General features: G+C 37.3%; 1 protein-coding gene across 5 annotated transcripts in view; it reads right to left on the bottom strand.

Moving 5' to 3' along the window:
- EEFSEC (eukaryotic elongation factor, selenocysteine-tRNA specific) overlaps window positions 1–16,061 on the bottom strand; it is a 128,644-nt gene that overhangs the window by 71,123 nt on the left and 41,460 nt on the right. For 4 of the 5 annotated variants that reach the window (XM_075052607.1, XM_075052611.1, XM_075052608.1 and 1 more), the window contains exon 4: window positions 15,429–15,593. The exons of the other annotated variant lie outside the window; for it this stretch is intronic. In XM_075052607.1, coding sequence (XP_074908708.1) covers window positions 15,429–15,593 — 165 coding nt within the window. The remainder of the gene's footprint in view (window positions 1–15,428; window positions 15,594–16,061) is intronic. 5 annotated transcript variants of the gene reach the window in all.

Below are 16,061 nucleotides of genomic sequence, written 5' to 3'. Positions count from 1 at the left end.
AGAAAAATGTCTAACTAGAAAAGCATACAGTAAGTCAGGAGTGAATCTGAAACTAAGAACCGATCATATCATTCAAAAGAAAAATGTCAACGTTAGAAACTCTTGCTACTACAGTCAATGTTAATTAGAGGAAATTAAGTCAGCAAGCTGGTACAACTGGTTGAAGTTTTATCGCTGTCTTTCAAGAGGAGGAGTGGGGGAAAGATAATTTAAACACAGATAGGCCAAAGATAAACAGAAAAATAAGAAAAGCTTTTCACTTGGCCAGTAAGCCAAGTTTCCAAAGTCACTCCAAGTAGATGCTTGCTCCAAACTAAAGAGACCAAGCTTCAAGAATCAGTAAAACAAAAATTGGAGGGGGGGGGCGGGGCAGCAGCACAGAATACATGCAATACTTAAGCACACATTTATATACCACTTACTCTATATTCTATGTGTAACATATGCACATTTCATAATCCTTCAGAAGATTAGATTTAGAAGAGGAAGAATTTTTAAAATGAAGTTTAATAGTTAAGACAAAATGACTACCATTAGTAACTTAACACATTCATTTTCCTGTCTTTACTAAAAGGCAAACCAATACTGTACCACTGGAATATTCTCTGTTCAGTCAGCATCATCATTTCTTGCATCCCCTTTGGATATCATATTTTATAACTATGACAGTTTTTTCTCCCTTTTCCTGCAGAACATAGGTACCACTTACGGCCTTTGGTTTTTTTATTTTATTAAAGTCGGATAAATTGCACACTGTTTGGAAAACATTCCACCCCCTTATTTTTCTAAAGATATTATTTAAAATCCCAAAAGAATGTTAAATATTAACAAAAGCATAGGGTTAGCCTATTAGAATATCAAGTCTGACATGGTATCTAAGGCAAAGGCTTATTTCAGTTGCTTCAGAAGAAAAACATGAAACCCCAGTACCCTACCAACTGTGCAATAATGAAAATGAGGTTGTAATGAATTCCAACCTAACCCTCAACAGTGGATTCCAATTACTATGCTCATAGGAGAAGTAAAAATACTGACAAAATATAACACCATTTGTTCCGATAAAGTAGTGAACAATGCTGCAGAAAACCTTCCGCAGATGTAAATCTACAGAGAAAATCAGGTTCTCACTCAGACTTCACTCTTTTTTAGTCTTGTTAAGACTCCCCAGTATATGAAGGGGTGAGCTCTCAACTCTGCACACAGGCAAGGGAATGAAAAAGCAATGCTAGTATGAGGTTTAGCAACAAATAAATAGCTTTGCTGTTATAAATTTCAGTAGAAACATCATTAGTTAAACTTAGTGGGCTTTATGGTTTAATATATATTCAGCACAAGTAATTTTTCTACAAGCCTTTGGCTCCATCTGCTGACTTTTAATATTAAAAATAATTGATGAGGCTGAAAACATTCATGCTTCTGGAACACTTAAGTCCTCTACATTTTTGAAAGTGTGGTTCAAAAGTTATAACTAAATACCCCAAGTGTATGGTCTAGTAATTTTGTCAGTTAAAATTAGCTTGAAGCAACAATATACTAGCTCTGAGAAGAAGGTACTTGAGTGAGCCTGGGATGTACAAGGGGTAAACAAATCTTACTTGGAAGACTGGCTGGAATCAGATTTAAGCAACAGGTATACATCTGGATGTTTATGTCACAGAATTGCCCACCAATTAACTCCAAATCTCAGGAGTGAGATTCTGAGCAGACTAATAAAAAGCGGAGATCTATAACATAACCCTTGTGAGAGCTCATTGGAGACACTTGCTCAACACCTGCCTGTGCTAATTCCAGCTTCTCCCATTTTCACCGGAGATATCTACTTCACAGAAACTAAAGCTCGTTGCATTTATGAATAAAAACCATGATAAAAAAATTACTCTGAAAGGTTCAAAAGCCACAATATTTGCCTGTTCCAGCTCTGATTTATTTTTCATTATTGCAGAATTCTGATCATTATCAGAGAGCTACAAACTCAAACTAGATAGAATTTCCACACAAAAAACTGCACGAGAAATGTGTCTAATATGCTCTTTAAATATAGCACCCCAAAATAAAAAAGTTACAGTACTTCACGGGCCATTTTTTACAGTTGAACAACTGAATCCATCATTAAATAAAAGCAGCCTAATTTACATTAACACTGAGCTCTCGTGGCAGCAAATTATTTGAGCGGTAAATGGGATAATCAGCATCTCTGGCAATCTGTTTTCCTTCATGACTCTAACTTTCAGTACCTGTATTAGAAAAATCTAACAACCCACACACAGCCCAAAAACCCACGCACACTCAACTTTCAAAGACTTCCTGTGCCATCACTGTGCACTCTGAAAAGTACTTTTCTCTTATTACCAGTATAGGAGACGTGGTCAGCCTCTCAAACCAAATCCCACTTGTTAGAATTGCTATGTATAGGGAAGATTTTTTTTTTTTTTTTAACATGCCATTCATAGCTTCTGTATCAACCTACCGAAGTCTTAATATTTTACTTACAAACACAGGTAAGAAACAAAAGATGGACTCAATTATTTTTGCAAGTGGATTTAAACACAGAATGAAGTCTTAGCTGTAATAAAGCTAAGCTTAATCAGAATCTGAACCAGACCCTAAAGCTCACTCTTTATCACAAAGGTGTGAAAAAAGCTTTGTAGTAAAAGAAGAAATTTCCCGAAATGAAAATATAAGAAACCCTCTTACACATCACGCATACCACAGATACCTTAGTTTCTAAAAAGCTTCTTTTAAAGCTATTAAACATTTGTGTCTTTCAAATCTGAGACTGAAGCTAAGGAATCCATTACAAAAGCCATTACTTTCAAAAACTGTAAACAAAACACATGAATTCAAATTCTGAACAAAGATTTCCAAGAAATTTTAACAGTATATGAAACATTAGGAAGATACAAGACTCATTTCTACATGGTCATGCTCAGATATAGGTATAGAGCCAATAGGTTCAAAACTATACTTATGCAAGAGTTCATGTCAGGGAAAATTATCACCAGACAATTTGAGATTTGGAGCAATAGTAAGGAAAATTTAAAAATAAAATCACAGTTAAACATAAATCTAACCATCTGCAAATTTGATTTTCCATATACAAGAAAACAGCAAGAAAACAAGCATGCATATTGTAAAGCACTGTGCATAATTATAAAAGTCTTAATCACATCAATGTACTCTCTTTGTCAAAGTGTATCTAAATCCTGACTCAAAAAGCCCTGGTTGGTGTCAGCGTAGCTAGATGACACTGAACAAATGAAAGGCACGATTAAAACTTCACTTCTGAGCTGATCAGAAAGGACTTTGTCCATCAGGGACAACAATGTAATGTAAAACAAAAAGCAATAATACAATGTTTGATTTGTGGAGTTACACTCACTGTGCCAGAAGACTTTAACATTATGGATTCAAAATAACATTAACTCAGCCCACTACACATTGTGGATATCTAGTGGTATGTTTTTACAACTGTTTGTAATGTACATGTCAGATGGCCTAAGTCTTTCTTGTGAGTCACAGCATAACCACAAAACTATGTCTAAATGTTAACTTTTCTTTCTCCCCCACCCCATTTAAGTCTGACGTAAGAATTTCTTTGCCCATCTCTCTTCCCATACATGAATCTTCAAAACATCTTGCCAATATTAACTTCATGCAACCCTCATAGACAAGAATTAATCACCCTTATTTTAAAAAAAAAAATTATGCTTTTTTTTTTTTCTAACCAAAACCAGGAAGCTTGTGTGAGAAAAAGAAACAAACCAAAAATGGCCCCAAATCCCTGAAAATTAAAAAAAAAAAAAAAAAAACAAACCCAAAAAAACCAAACAAAACAACAAAAAACATGAATAGAACCCTTACCTTCACATTCTCATTTGTGTATTTTTACCAGAAAATTAGTGTCATTTTTTAAAAAACATTGCCTAGGTTCCTGCCAGAAACATCCCTTTTAAAAAAAAAACAAAAGAAAGAAAGCACCCTCAATGTTTCTGGTAATACACCATGTCGGTTCATCATACATATGTTTTAAAGAGGCAGAGGTTACTGAAGCCACAACTGTCTTCCCTAAAAATATTCTTGTTATTTTTATTACCTCTATTATCTCTATTCCTAACAGTAAACCTGAAGTTTGCAAATATTCCCCCCACCCCCAATACAGTTTAAAATCTTTAAGAGCCTCTCTACAAATGGGGATAGAGCCTGTCATCTCAGAGAGGACGATGACTTATGTGCTCTCTGCACATACCACACATATGGAAAGCAGATTAAAAAAATGGAAATTCAACAACCTGAACAGATAGGATGGGTGGGCAATAAAAGAGAAAACAAAAACAAAGCAAAGACACAAGTAAAAGAAAAGACTTGAAAAATTTTTGAACCTTTTGTACTACAAAAAAGTGTTTGACTATGAATGTATCTTAGAACTTCTGACTAATCTGTTAGCACTTGCTGCAAGAAGGAAAAGCAGACGCATCACGATTTCTACCAACTTGGAGATTTCTGACATTTTCCCCACTATTTAGGGAACTGCATGCCTGAGTAATATTAACACATCAGAATAAATTATGCTGAACTTCAGCCTTACATAGCATCTCAGGCTCAGAGAAGGGCTCAGAGCAAGTCAGGACGCCAGTCTGTATCACCATGTCAGAGAACTTCCTCCACCCATGAGAGATTAAAGACCTCCCCTGGGGCAAAGATCCTTAATAACCTACTCTAGAGTCCAAGCAATCAAGTAGCCTTTGACAAGACTGGAATGAAGCATTAATTCCAGGGTCCTTGCTACCTTAATACGTTTTGTACAAACAACTGTTTCTCCCCAAACAAGAGCATCACATCAACAACAGAAAAGGAACATCTGAAATGAAACACATGTCATACAAAACATTATTCTTATTCACCTGACTCCAATTCTCTCCTAAAACTCAGTGCAAAATAGTCCAGGGTGGCATTTTGTGTTGTTATTTTATTTTTACAAAGATTTGTATACTTCTTTGCATTTAGACTAAAATAACTGGTGTTGCTTTGTGTTGACTCAAGGTCAGATTGGGCATTTGTTTAGTCTTACTGGGCATTTATTTCAATCCTTCACTAAAAATACATATTTTCAAGTTTCCCTTTACAATCCCCTTTTCTGTGGTTTTGAGTGTTTGTGGTATACCTGCATACGCCTCACTCCCTGAAGACTTTAAATTATTGTCAACTAATCTCCACAAGCTGGATCAATGTCTTCAACTAGGCAAAGAAAATACCACGTGAATAATACCTGTATTTCAAAACTGAACTGACTTATAATAGCATGTATTTTTTCCCTAAGCCACCATTTAACTTGTTGCTGCCCCATCTATGTACTAGGTGTTGCACATCAGACAAAAACCTCTTCTAGAGATGGTTAGCATAAAAGTCTATTGAAATTCATTATATAATGAATTTAATATTAAGAAAAAGCAACTACAACACAGTAACTGAAGCAAAGAAAACAAAACCAAAGCAGTTCAATGAATACTGAGAAGGAGCAGAAAAGCTTCAAGTCCTGAAACTTCACACAAAACTTAAACTACAAACTTCCAAATAATTTTTGGTACCTCTATCTCTTTTCTATTGAAGAAAAAAAAAATAACGTCTGTGTATGTAACAGGGTCATTGCTTCCAATGAGCTAATCTGTTCTCATGGCTGATTTCTGCCTCCTAAACTGAACAAGGAGTAAGACCATCTCTGCCGTTCTTTTGCAGAATTTATTATACACCCTACATATATATAGAATGTATCTTAAAAACCGGTTGCCTAGACAGAAGACACGTCAACTACTAAATCTAACTTTCACAAAGGCCTGATAGGTTTTAAGTCTACAATTTAAGCATTTAAAGATATATTAGCTACAGTGACTCTTTAAAAAGGCTATTTGACATTTCCTCACAATTTCTAAAGTGTGAAAAGTTTACTCTTGATTATTTATTCATTAGAAGAGAAAGAAAGAGAAGCCAACTGCATTTTATGGCATATGCTTTCAAGCTAATCTTTACAACCATGAAGAGCCTCAGAGTTTGTAGTTTTCATTTCAGACAGTTGCAAATGAAAATCTGTATCCAGGCATTCGTATCATGTTCATCACAGTACTATCTGGGCAGCTTACATAATTATATTATTCCAGCTGATACTGTAAATATTGGCTCTCTCTAGTATTACTTTTTCTTTCATTTCCAACTGCACCAGCTATTACAATATAAAGTTATGGGGCTACTCTAGTGAAAAGATGTGTCTTACATTTTGTTTCGACAATATATGTTATTGTTGCAGGCACATGACAACAGATTCAGGTGATGAGTTGAACAAACGTTTAACGAGCAAAGTCAATTCTCATGTAATTTTCATAGTAGTAACAAAGAAAAATATCTAGAGTTTTTTAAATGAGGTCATCTCAGGAACACACAGTACAAGGCATGAAATCCAGAAGACTTGCTATGGCAGTATAGTAATACTTCAAGAAAGTACTCTGGTAATAGGCTAATTATAGATTCCTGGGCACTTATGCACTAGTCTATTGTCTTTTGGTCAAATTTAGAAGTTTATCTTCAACAATCTTAGTTAAATAACATTTTCAATATTCAAATATTTTTTTTTTTGCCAGTGCCTAGATCTGAGCAGAACTTTATAATATACAGACCACGGCTTAGTTAATGCAGTGCTTGCTGAATTGTTCCACTTCTTAAAAGCCTGATCAAATGAGGAATTGTACTGTATATGGATGACCAAGGAAGAACAAAAAGTGACATTTCCTTCCTTCATTCTGGTTACTGAAATTTTGCCAAAGCCTCCAGCACTTGAACTTAAAAACATGATAGTTACTTGCTGCTCTAACTAAGTCTACTCATACTAAAGTTACATTCACAGCAGGAATGCAATGTGAAAGCTATGTTTACCATCTAGGAGGTTACCTTTCCAATTACTATTCAAGCGTTCCACTAAGATTCCTGCTCAAACAGTATGTGTATGTGCATGTGGGTCTGTTTTCAATTGAAGTGGATTGAGAACAATTCTACCTGATAAATTAAAAGAAATAAAAATAAAGTTAATGACCTGGCAGCAGCAATGCTTAAGCAAACAAGTTATGCAAACACAAAACAGCTATCCTTTGCTTTAAAAAGTTACCATAAAGTTTAAACAAAAAGGCATTTGGATGAAAGTTTGTGATTACTATATAGCAATGTCCATTAACTTAGTTTCAAACAAATCTTGAACTCCAGAGTACACAAACCCAACAACACAACACTTGATCACTGGAACAGCAATTGTTCCAACAGGAAATACGTTACCTACTAAGTCTCAGGATAACATGCATGTTTTTAAGCTGCATCCCAGGCATGGCTCAAGTCATCTTAACACCTTTCTCCTCCTGTACGCAGCTTACAAGACCATTGCTTAGAGTACCCACTTTAGATGGCTCCAGGACTCCTTTTCAAACTATAAATGCAAGATATTTAGCCCCAGAAAAACAATAGCTAGCATATCCTGTAGAGGAGGTATCGGAACCTACTTATTCATCTTCAGAAACGGCCCTTGAGAGGACAACACCACTCAATGATTATCAGGTCTCGTTCTTTCTCTCATCAGACCCACTCTAGCTTCAGCCTATGGAAACAAGTCCAAAAACACCATCCCAAGGTTTTTCATCTGACCCTGACTGATGCTGGTTTCAAGCACCAGAGGCTTCAAAGCCCCAGAGGCTTCAAGCTAAGATGTACTTGAGGGGAAGGAAGCATACACAACTACATTGTTACTCAAGATTGCATTGGCAGCTGAGAAAAAGAAGGGAGAAAAAAAGGTTCTTAAATCTATGGTGCAAGTCAGTCACTTTGAAGAACAAACTTTGAGACTGGAAAAGAAGCTAGAGATGGAGAAAGATGGAAATAGGCAGGAGAAAGAGTAGAATGAGCAGATGTGGGAAGTTAAAGCAATAGAGATAAATCTAAATGTCAGGTGTCAATAGCTTATTAGATGCTTGGTTTTCTTTTCAACTTTGTTTTGGAGTCACAAACCTACATATTTGTTGCCATGCTGAAGCCAAATTGCTCACTAATATAACCGTACAAGAACATACTCCATTTCTCCAATTGTGGCACTCTTTTGTGCTAGGATACTGAGCTCTTCCATCAAATCCAGCAACCCAGTACATTGGTAATTCCCAAAGAGCTACAGAATACTTAGCATCATAGACTACACACGGAAGTCACATCTGCCAGCAGTCTACACTAGTCAGGAGAGCACACTAGTGTGGCACGCTAGCAGGGAGAATGCCTACATACATGGGAGAGTGCACACAGTCACTAGTGAAACTATTACACTTCAGTGCCAAGACCAACCTCAGAACAACTCTAACTGTATAATTTTCCTGTTAGTCCTTTGGTTCCCTCTTTTTCAGTTCAGTTTCTCTCCCACCTTGTATTTCTGTGACAACCTTCTTCAGCTTTTCTAACAGTTTTCATTGGACAAATGATTTACTGAAATCAGGACAAAAAAATGTAATTTGATTTATCTAAGAAAATCAGTCATTGTATCAAAAATATGACGTTCAACTTGCACAGTATTTTCATCTACTCAGAGTTGAGATGATCCTATATTTCTTTTTCATTTTGAACCCCATTGAACAGTGTACCACTTCTTCAGCAATAATAACTCTCTGCACTTTCTAACTATTAAGACAAAAATTATCTGCACAGCAATAGCACAAAATACATGCTTAAAATTATCTCATGCATTAACCACAACCAGTCAGCATTGCCGATAACCCTGAACAAGCAATCAGTATCACAGAAATACTGCAGAAGTTATAGTCTACCTTGGAGAACAGTACTGTTTCCAGCAATGCTGTACTTCCATGTGGAGCCTGGATGCCAGTCAGTCATTTAAAGATGGTTTAAGTGGATCAAAGCAATGCAGAAGTTACACACAAATCTCCTCCTTTTCAGATCCACTGTAGGAAGAAACTTGTATACTTTGGGTCATTTTTCTAATCCATTAGAAGGCAATTTGTATCCCAACTGTCTCTAACTGGCAGGGAGCATGGGGTACATCTAGACCTTCAAGAAAAACCACAGATGAATTTTTTTAGTATTTTAAGAGTTAATTGGCCAGCACTGGCTAGGCCACTTTGCTGCCTACAGAGATCACATTAGACACACAAGCTCCAAAAGTACAGTGTATGGTTTGGATTAGCACTGCTCAGGTTGGCTGCTCTCCCCTGGCTTCCATCCCTTCTGCTCTGACCAAGTAGAAAAAATTTAAAAACCCCACAATATATATCCAGCTCCCTTTCTATTACATCTTATCCCCAGGCCTGAATAAAACACACCTTAACACACAAAGTCCTTTATCTTGCTCCCTCTTTTTACTGTACCTACATGATACTTAATAAAAAATAGCAAGCGATATGAACTAAACCACTTCAGTAACAGGTAGTGAAAGAAAAGCAACATAAAAATCTCCTTCTGAGCATTTTTATTCGTGAGCCTTTTAAAGTCTAAACATAACTAAAAATACATATTTTTTTAATACAAAATTAAAATGGATTCTGTTCTTTGGGGTCTTGGGGGTTTGCATGTGGTGGGGTTTTTTGTTTGTTTGATTGGTTGGTTTTTTTGAGGGCATGGTGTTGGTTTGTTTTTTTTCAAGTGTGAACTAAAACAGAAGTAGAAAACAAAACAAAACCCTCAGAGTAAAAAGTTACAAACCCATACATTGAAAATGAAGGAACTGATCTTTAGAAAGATCTCAGCATCTGCTACTCTTATTCTCTCAAGAGATCGAGCCAAAAAGATTTGAGAAGTTTTTATTGCCAGATCTAAATTTCATTCCACAGTCACTGGATCAGGTCTTTAATCCTTTACTTAACCACAAAGAACTGTGCTGAGGAGTTTAATTCTTCCAAAACAACTGATAATATCCTAAATGTTGAAAGCAGAGTACTTTCCAGTATAAGCCAAATCCTGCATGTTTTGCTTTTAAGTAAATGCCACAGCAGATGCAAAACCAGTAGGATTCACACTGATGTTTTCTAGGAAAGGAGAAAATCTCCAAAAAACACAACCCATGCTTTAGAAGTGGCAGACAATTAAAGAAACAGTTTAATACTTGTACTGAATTAAACCGCATGTATAACATTGTGTGTGTATGTTTAATTTACTGATTTAGGATTTAAGATTCTTATATTTTATCACCCACTTATTTTAATATGTATTATGAACTGCCTTTTCACGATTTTATCAGTTACATTTAATTGATTCTCCCCCAACCCAATTTTCTGAACTGCCCTTCTTCACAGCATTTCAATGAAAAGATAATGTTCGAGGCAAGCTAGACTTCTTCCCCAGCAGATGAACTGTAGCATTTTAAAGGCTGTTGATATCAGCATTCGGCAAGAAAAATCCAAGAAGCATTGGAAAAAAACAGATGTAGAAACAGCATTCAGACATACTCTCAGAAAATTTAGCACGGGTTCTGTTTGCAGTGCAAAAACCAGTCAAGATATGCTGAAATTTGGAAGGCGTATATTATGATGTCCAAAGAACTCAAAATGATAGTGGTAAAAACTCATTTAAGATTTCACCATGAAAGTCCACATAAAAGTGCCTTCATGATCCAATTCAGTGGGGTTTGATCCAAATTCATTTTCTTTAATTTAATTTAAACATTCTCTGACAAGACTTAACCGTGCAACTCTGTGATTGTGCACAAAGTCCTTGAATACACTTACTACATTTATATACTAAGGCTCACTAATCAGCGGTCTTGGAACATCAGATAGACTGAAGTACTCATGTGGGCAAAAGCAGATATATCTGTTACAATTTGAATAGCTACAGTGGTTTGAAGGAAATAGTCTTTCAAATAGTATTTGGGTTATTCTATCAGACATTGGAGAATTTTTTTGGTGGATGAGCCATAAAAACTACAGAATGTTTGCCAAAAAACAAACCAAGGTTACCTAGCCAACAAAGCAGCTTAAAAAAAAATAAACTCTTCTCATATGGTGGAAGTATATGAAGCCATGAAGCTTCTCAGTATCACACTTAAAAAATGATGCTTCTTAGAAGTTCATAAAGTCAATATAATTTGACAGCAAACAGGTCCTTGCCAAGACAGAATCCACTGCTGGTTTCAAACTGACACTCTCATTTACTAGGAGACTTGACTAGATAAACAGAAGAAAGTTTCTCACATTTTTTGTATTTGATGTCTCCGGTGACCTCTTGAAAGTATATCAGAGTACTGAAACACCTGAATGACTACTCTTCAACTACAAGAGAAGCCTTTCATAAACACACTTGCAACTTTTGAGACTGAAATGCTCAACATTAATTATAGCAATTGTGTACTGCAAACCTCAGGGATGGTGAAGGTTGGACCTGGTATGAATATTCCTCTTCCCCTCTAATAACAGTTCAACCACACCTAGCAGACCAAAAATCTGACAATGTCTAAAGAGGCACCTCCCAAGGTCAGTCCAATGATTGGGTGTCCACATGATTACAGAACAAATAACTTTGTACTATATTACACCAGAAACATTATGCAGCTTCAGCATACAGCAAAAATCCCCACATGATGCCCTACAGAAAAACGTTAATGTAACCGTTTACCAATAACGCAGCTGCTCAGCCTTTGAGGCACTCATGAACTTCTGACAAAATGCACTACAAAATGGCAGCATACTGTACTTTTTATATAGGCTCCAGTGAAGCTATTAACCTCCACCAGGCATTCGGCTTGCATCAACTTGCTCTAACATTTGTCAGTAATTACATTAAACAGAACAGATAGGAACTTGAATATAAAGCAAGAAAAGTTTCTACTTCTTACAAGTCCTGAAAAAAAACAACAGTGGTCTTTGTACTTGGCTGCCATGTACATGCTTTGTGGCTGCTATACACCTGCAGTGCTTGATCACAGGTGAGGCAGTGCCAAGTCAACGCTTTCAGGATGACCAGATTTATATCCATTAACTATGTACATCTATCTCTGCCTCCTTACTCAATTCAGACCTGACCTCTTCTATGATCTTTCACAACTCTTAAGACAGAGAGAGTGATTCTTATTAACCAACCTGGAACATTTTCTGTGCCCTAAAACACCTTTAAAGGAATATTAACATATTATCATCTGTTTTACCCAATCTTCCAGTATTTCTAATGTGCTTGAAACTGTGCAATCCAAAGCTAGAATCACTAACACTGGGCAGAAGGAAGACCACATACCACACAACATTTTGCATTACTTTTCACACAAGGATTTTTTTGTTTTGCTTTGAGACAACCAACGATAAGAACAAAAGTCCTGGTTCTTACCTGGTTTTTTTTTTCCTTCTAAGTAGATGCTGTTCTTAAGCTACTATGTTTATTTTTTTTCACCTGGATAAGGAAGGCGAAGAGACTTCTCCCCTACTGAAAAAAACACTTTCCTTTTTCAATTAAAGCATGCTATAAAAAGACACAGCAGCACTAGTATTTGACATCCATGCTCACTTAAACTAAATTCACTAGACAAAATATACTTAGATAAATATTTCAAAGTTGTTATCGCCAAACCTATCAGTAAAATAAAATGAATCTATATAAAAAAATCCTTACTATTCAAACTCCAGGAACTTTTATAAAGCAGAAGTAAAAACGTCATGAGTTGTTACAGTTTATAAACTGGAAGACTGTAGAGATTGAAAGACCACTGAAACAATCTTAAAGGACATTCAGAATTCTGCCAATACTGTGTTTTTGCTGCAGAAAACCTAGGTTCATGCTCTTCAAGGTGGATTTCAAGTGCTAGTGAGCAAATAGTACTAACTCTATTGGATAGTGAACTGTTTGCTGTGTCAAAGCTTTTTGCCAAACACGTATATATAATTTTTCTTTTTGCTATATGGATAATCAACCCCAGATGGCAATTTACATAGGCAACAGCATAAAGGAATCCATGCACTGCTGGTGCTCTCAGCCTCAATCACAGCAAGCATGGGCGTTTGAGAATGTCACTGTTTATTTTTAATTGCTGTGTCCCTCCTTTGTGCAGGTTCAAGCGGTCAAAGATGTCGAAGTCCATTAGCAGAACTGGAAGGTGATGCCACTTCATTTGGTGAGAGGGTTCTTCAAATTTAAAAAGCAGCTGGTTTGTAATGTCCCTAAATGCCCAGTGGGCACCAGCTGTCAATCTCAGTTACCACAGGGTCAGGGCAAAAAAAGGTCAGAGAGAGTCATAAACCACAATGTGTTGTGAAATGTGCTTCCTCCGTTACCTTGTAGGCCTGAGAAAGGTTTGACCTTTTGTAGGTATCCTAACCCAACTCTGCATGATGCTAGCAGGGGTAAGTACAACACAACTCATAACTTACAAAAATTGCTTCCTTTTACTGCGCCTTGGTTTCCATACCTGTACAATACAAACATGAATAGTCACAAGATTCTAGTGGCTAAAAAAAGACAAAATGCAAAACTCCGCCCACCACTATTACCACTCAGAGGTATGGACACATCTTCTATTTCACACAAGGCAGTGGAAGGATTAATTCACTAACAGCAATTGAAAAAATCACTAAAACTTTGAGGGAAGTTGTTAATGCCATAGAAGCCAAGTGATCTGCCTTATCTTTGTCAATGACCTGTTTATCTGCTAACTTGCATTTCACTTCACTGCTCCCCCAGTCACTTGGGAAGAAAGCATCTTTTAAAGCCCCACTCAAAGCCTTTCCTATTGTCCTTTCAAACAGCCATTTGCAATATGCAAGTTATTCACTATTTTATCATTTTCCCCTTCATACAGATTCTCCAAGAGCAGACTAATTCCTAAATATATTTGTCCAAAACATTCTTGGACTATACATGAAGAGCTGAAGAGTCATTTCCAGATATAATCTGGTTATGCATTCTTTCTTTGCAAGAAATAATTACTCTGCTCCGTCTCACCCCCATCTCCCAGAGCGCAAAGCGACAGGAAGTTTGGCCAGTGCTATGCCAAAAGGAAAGTAGCTAACTAGCTATACAAGGCCCCTGTTGGGCAGGAGCCATCACTCAGCACTCATCAGCCTTGGACTCCTAACCACTTGTCCCTCCTTGGACCCCTTGTGCAGGGAGACCCAGGACAGCAAGCAGGACAGGACAGAAAAGGGAAGGAACACTGGCAAGAGGAAAGCAGGAAAGGTTGAAACCAGAGCTACAATCCCAGCAAAGCATATTTCATTGCAGGAATTACAAGCGTCACTCCCAGAATGAGCTGCATGCTGCAAATGAGAATATGGGCAGTGAGGAACTCTACTAGGAAAGCAGACATGACAGGGTGCATATCATGCAAATCACTCTTACGCAAAGGACAACATGATATAAACTAGATGGCCACAGGTACCACAGAAAAGGCTGACCAAAAATTAATTGTCAGCTATCAGCAAAGTATTTCAGGTGAAGTCAGAATGCATCACTTAAGTCTTTCACTTGCCCACAAAGTACAGGAAAAAATGAGAAGCAGCATGTTTGCTCAATGAAAGAATAAGATCCTTATAGTAATACAGCTTGAGGATAATACTGACAGCACCAAAAAGGTCCCATCAAGGCTTGTTCAGCCAAAAGGTGCCTACTTTCAGAATGTACCCAGCTGGTCCACTTTAAGTGGCAGCTGCAAAACACTCCACAAGTCTTGACTCATTTGGGGCAATTAATAAAAAGGGAAAGTCAGAGCAGTCCAAATCTGGTGAAATAGGCTTCACCTGTTCCAAGCATAAAGTCACCTTGTTTTCTTTTTAAGGATGAATATATTTTAAGGAAATAAAATAGTAACAACAGTTAGACAGTTTAAAGGCCATTGAAAGGCCTCTTGACTTTCTACAGGCTCTGTAAAAAGCCCAACCGCAGCCAGCCACCTACTGCATCCCAGCAGTTCTCCCAGAACATGCTGACATCAATTAAAGCCCCAGCAAACAAAAAGAATGTACATCAAGCATTTCACTGCCCTCTTCTTGTGATTTCCTTCAACTTCAAAACATCTCGGGAAGCCTACCTACCCAGATTCTTTTACAAGCCTTCTCACTGCAGCATGTCTCAAATGAAAGTAATCTCACTCACACCTTGTTCAGTCCTTGGGCACATCCTATGTTGTAAACGTGCCCACCTTGCTTTTCTGAATTTTTTAAGTCTAACATGCTAATCTAGGTCAGTCTTCTCTCCCCTTCATTCGACTGAAATTGAGCAGGAAACTTTACTGGCTGCCTTATTTAAAAATCTCTATGTCTCTTCCCATTACAAGCTGGCTTATAGTAGAGTACGAAAAAAACCAACAACAAACAGACACTGAAAATAATTGAATAATTTCAGACTGGAAGAGAACACTCTCTTCTTTGTTGAGTGTCTCTTTCCATCAGGAAAACTGGGGGGAGTAAAAATGAGAGACTCACCTTCAGGGCAGGAATCTCCACATTGTCACCAAGGCTAACAGACCCAGAAAGAATAGTCCCTGTCATCACTGTGCCTTGACCCTTGATAGAGAAGCAGTGGTCGACTGCCATAAGGAAGTGTCCCGAGGGGTCTCTTGATGGCAGGTAAGCCTGAGACTTCAGGACCTGGGCGGGAAGAGGAAAAAAAACCAACAAAGATAAAAGCAGCACCATGCCCGGGTGAAAAGTCATGACAGCCATACAGCAAAAGGAAGGCAAGTGAATGATTGATTGAACAAGCTTGCAGTTTTACTGATTTCAGGCATCTCCCAATGAGCTTAGAACACACCAATGCCAAATTAACTGTGTGCGCCATAGAGGCAATGCACACTTAGCAGCAGGAACGGTTCAATTTTCTGCCTTAGAAAGATTTGGTGCTGCACATTTAGCTTGGTTTGCAAAACTGCACTGGTGATAAAATTGCTGCCAAACTCAATATAAACACTGCAGCAAAGCAAAGAGGGGGAGAAAAAAAAATCCTGTACAGCCCCCCCCCCCCCTTTTCCCCCTCTCAAAAGTACAATTTTACAGTGCATTTTGCTACTTCAGCTTTTTTGGATTTTGTGAAAATGAACTTATATACAGATATTAGTG

The sequence above is a fragment of the Buteo buteo genome, chromosome 21 (genome assembly GCF_964188355.1).
Source record: "Buteo buteo chromosome 21, bButBut1.hap1.1, whole genome shotgun sequence".
In the NCBI taxonomy this organism is placed as follows: domain Eukaryota; kingdom Metazoa; phylum Chordata; class Aves; order Accipitriformes; family Accipitridae; genus Buteo; species Buteo buteo.
The sequence above is the reverse complement of the archived record's forward strand: the minus strand, read 5'-3'. Positions and strand labels throughout refer to the sequence as shown.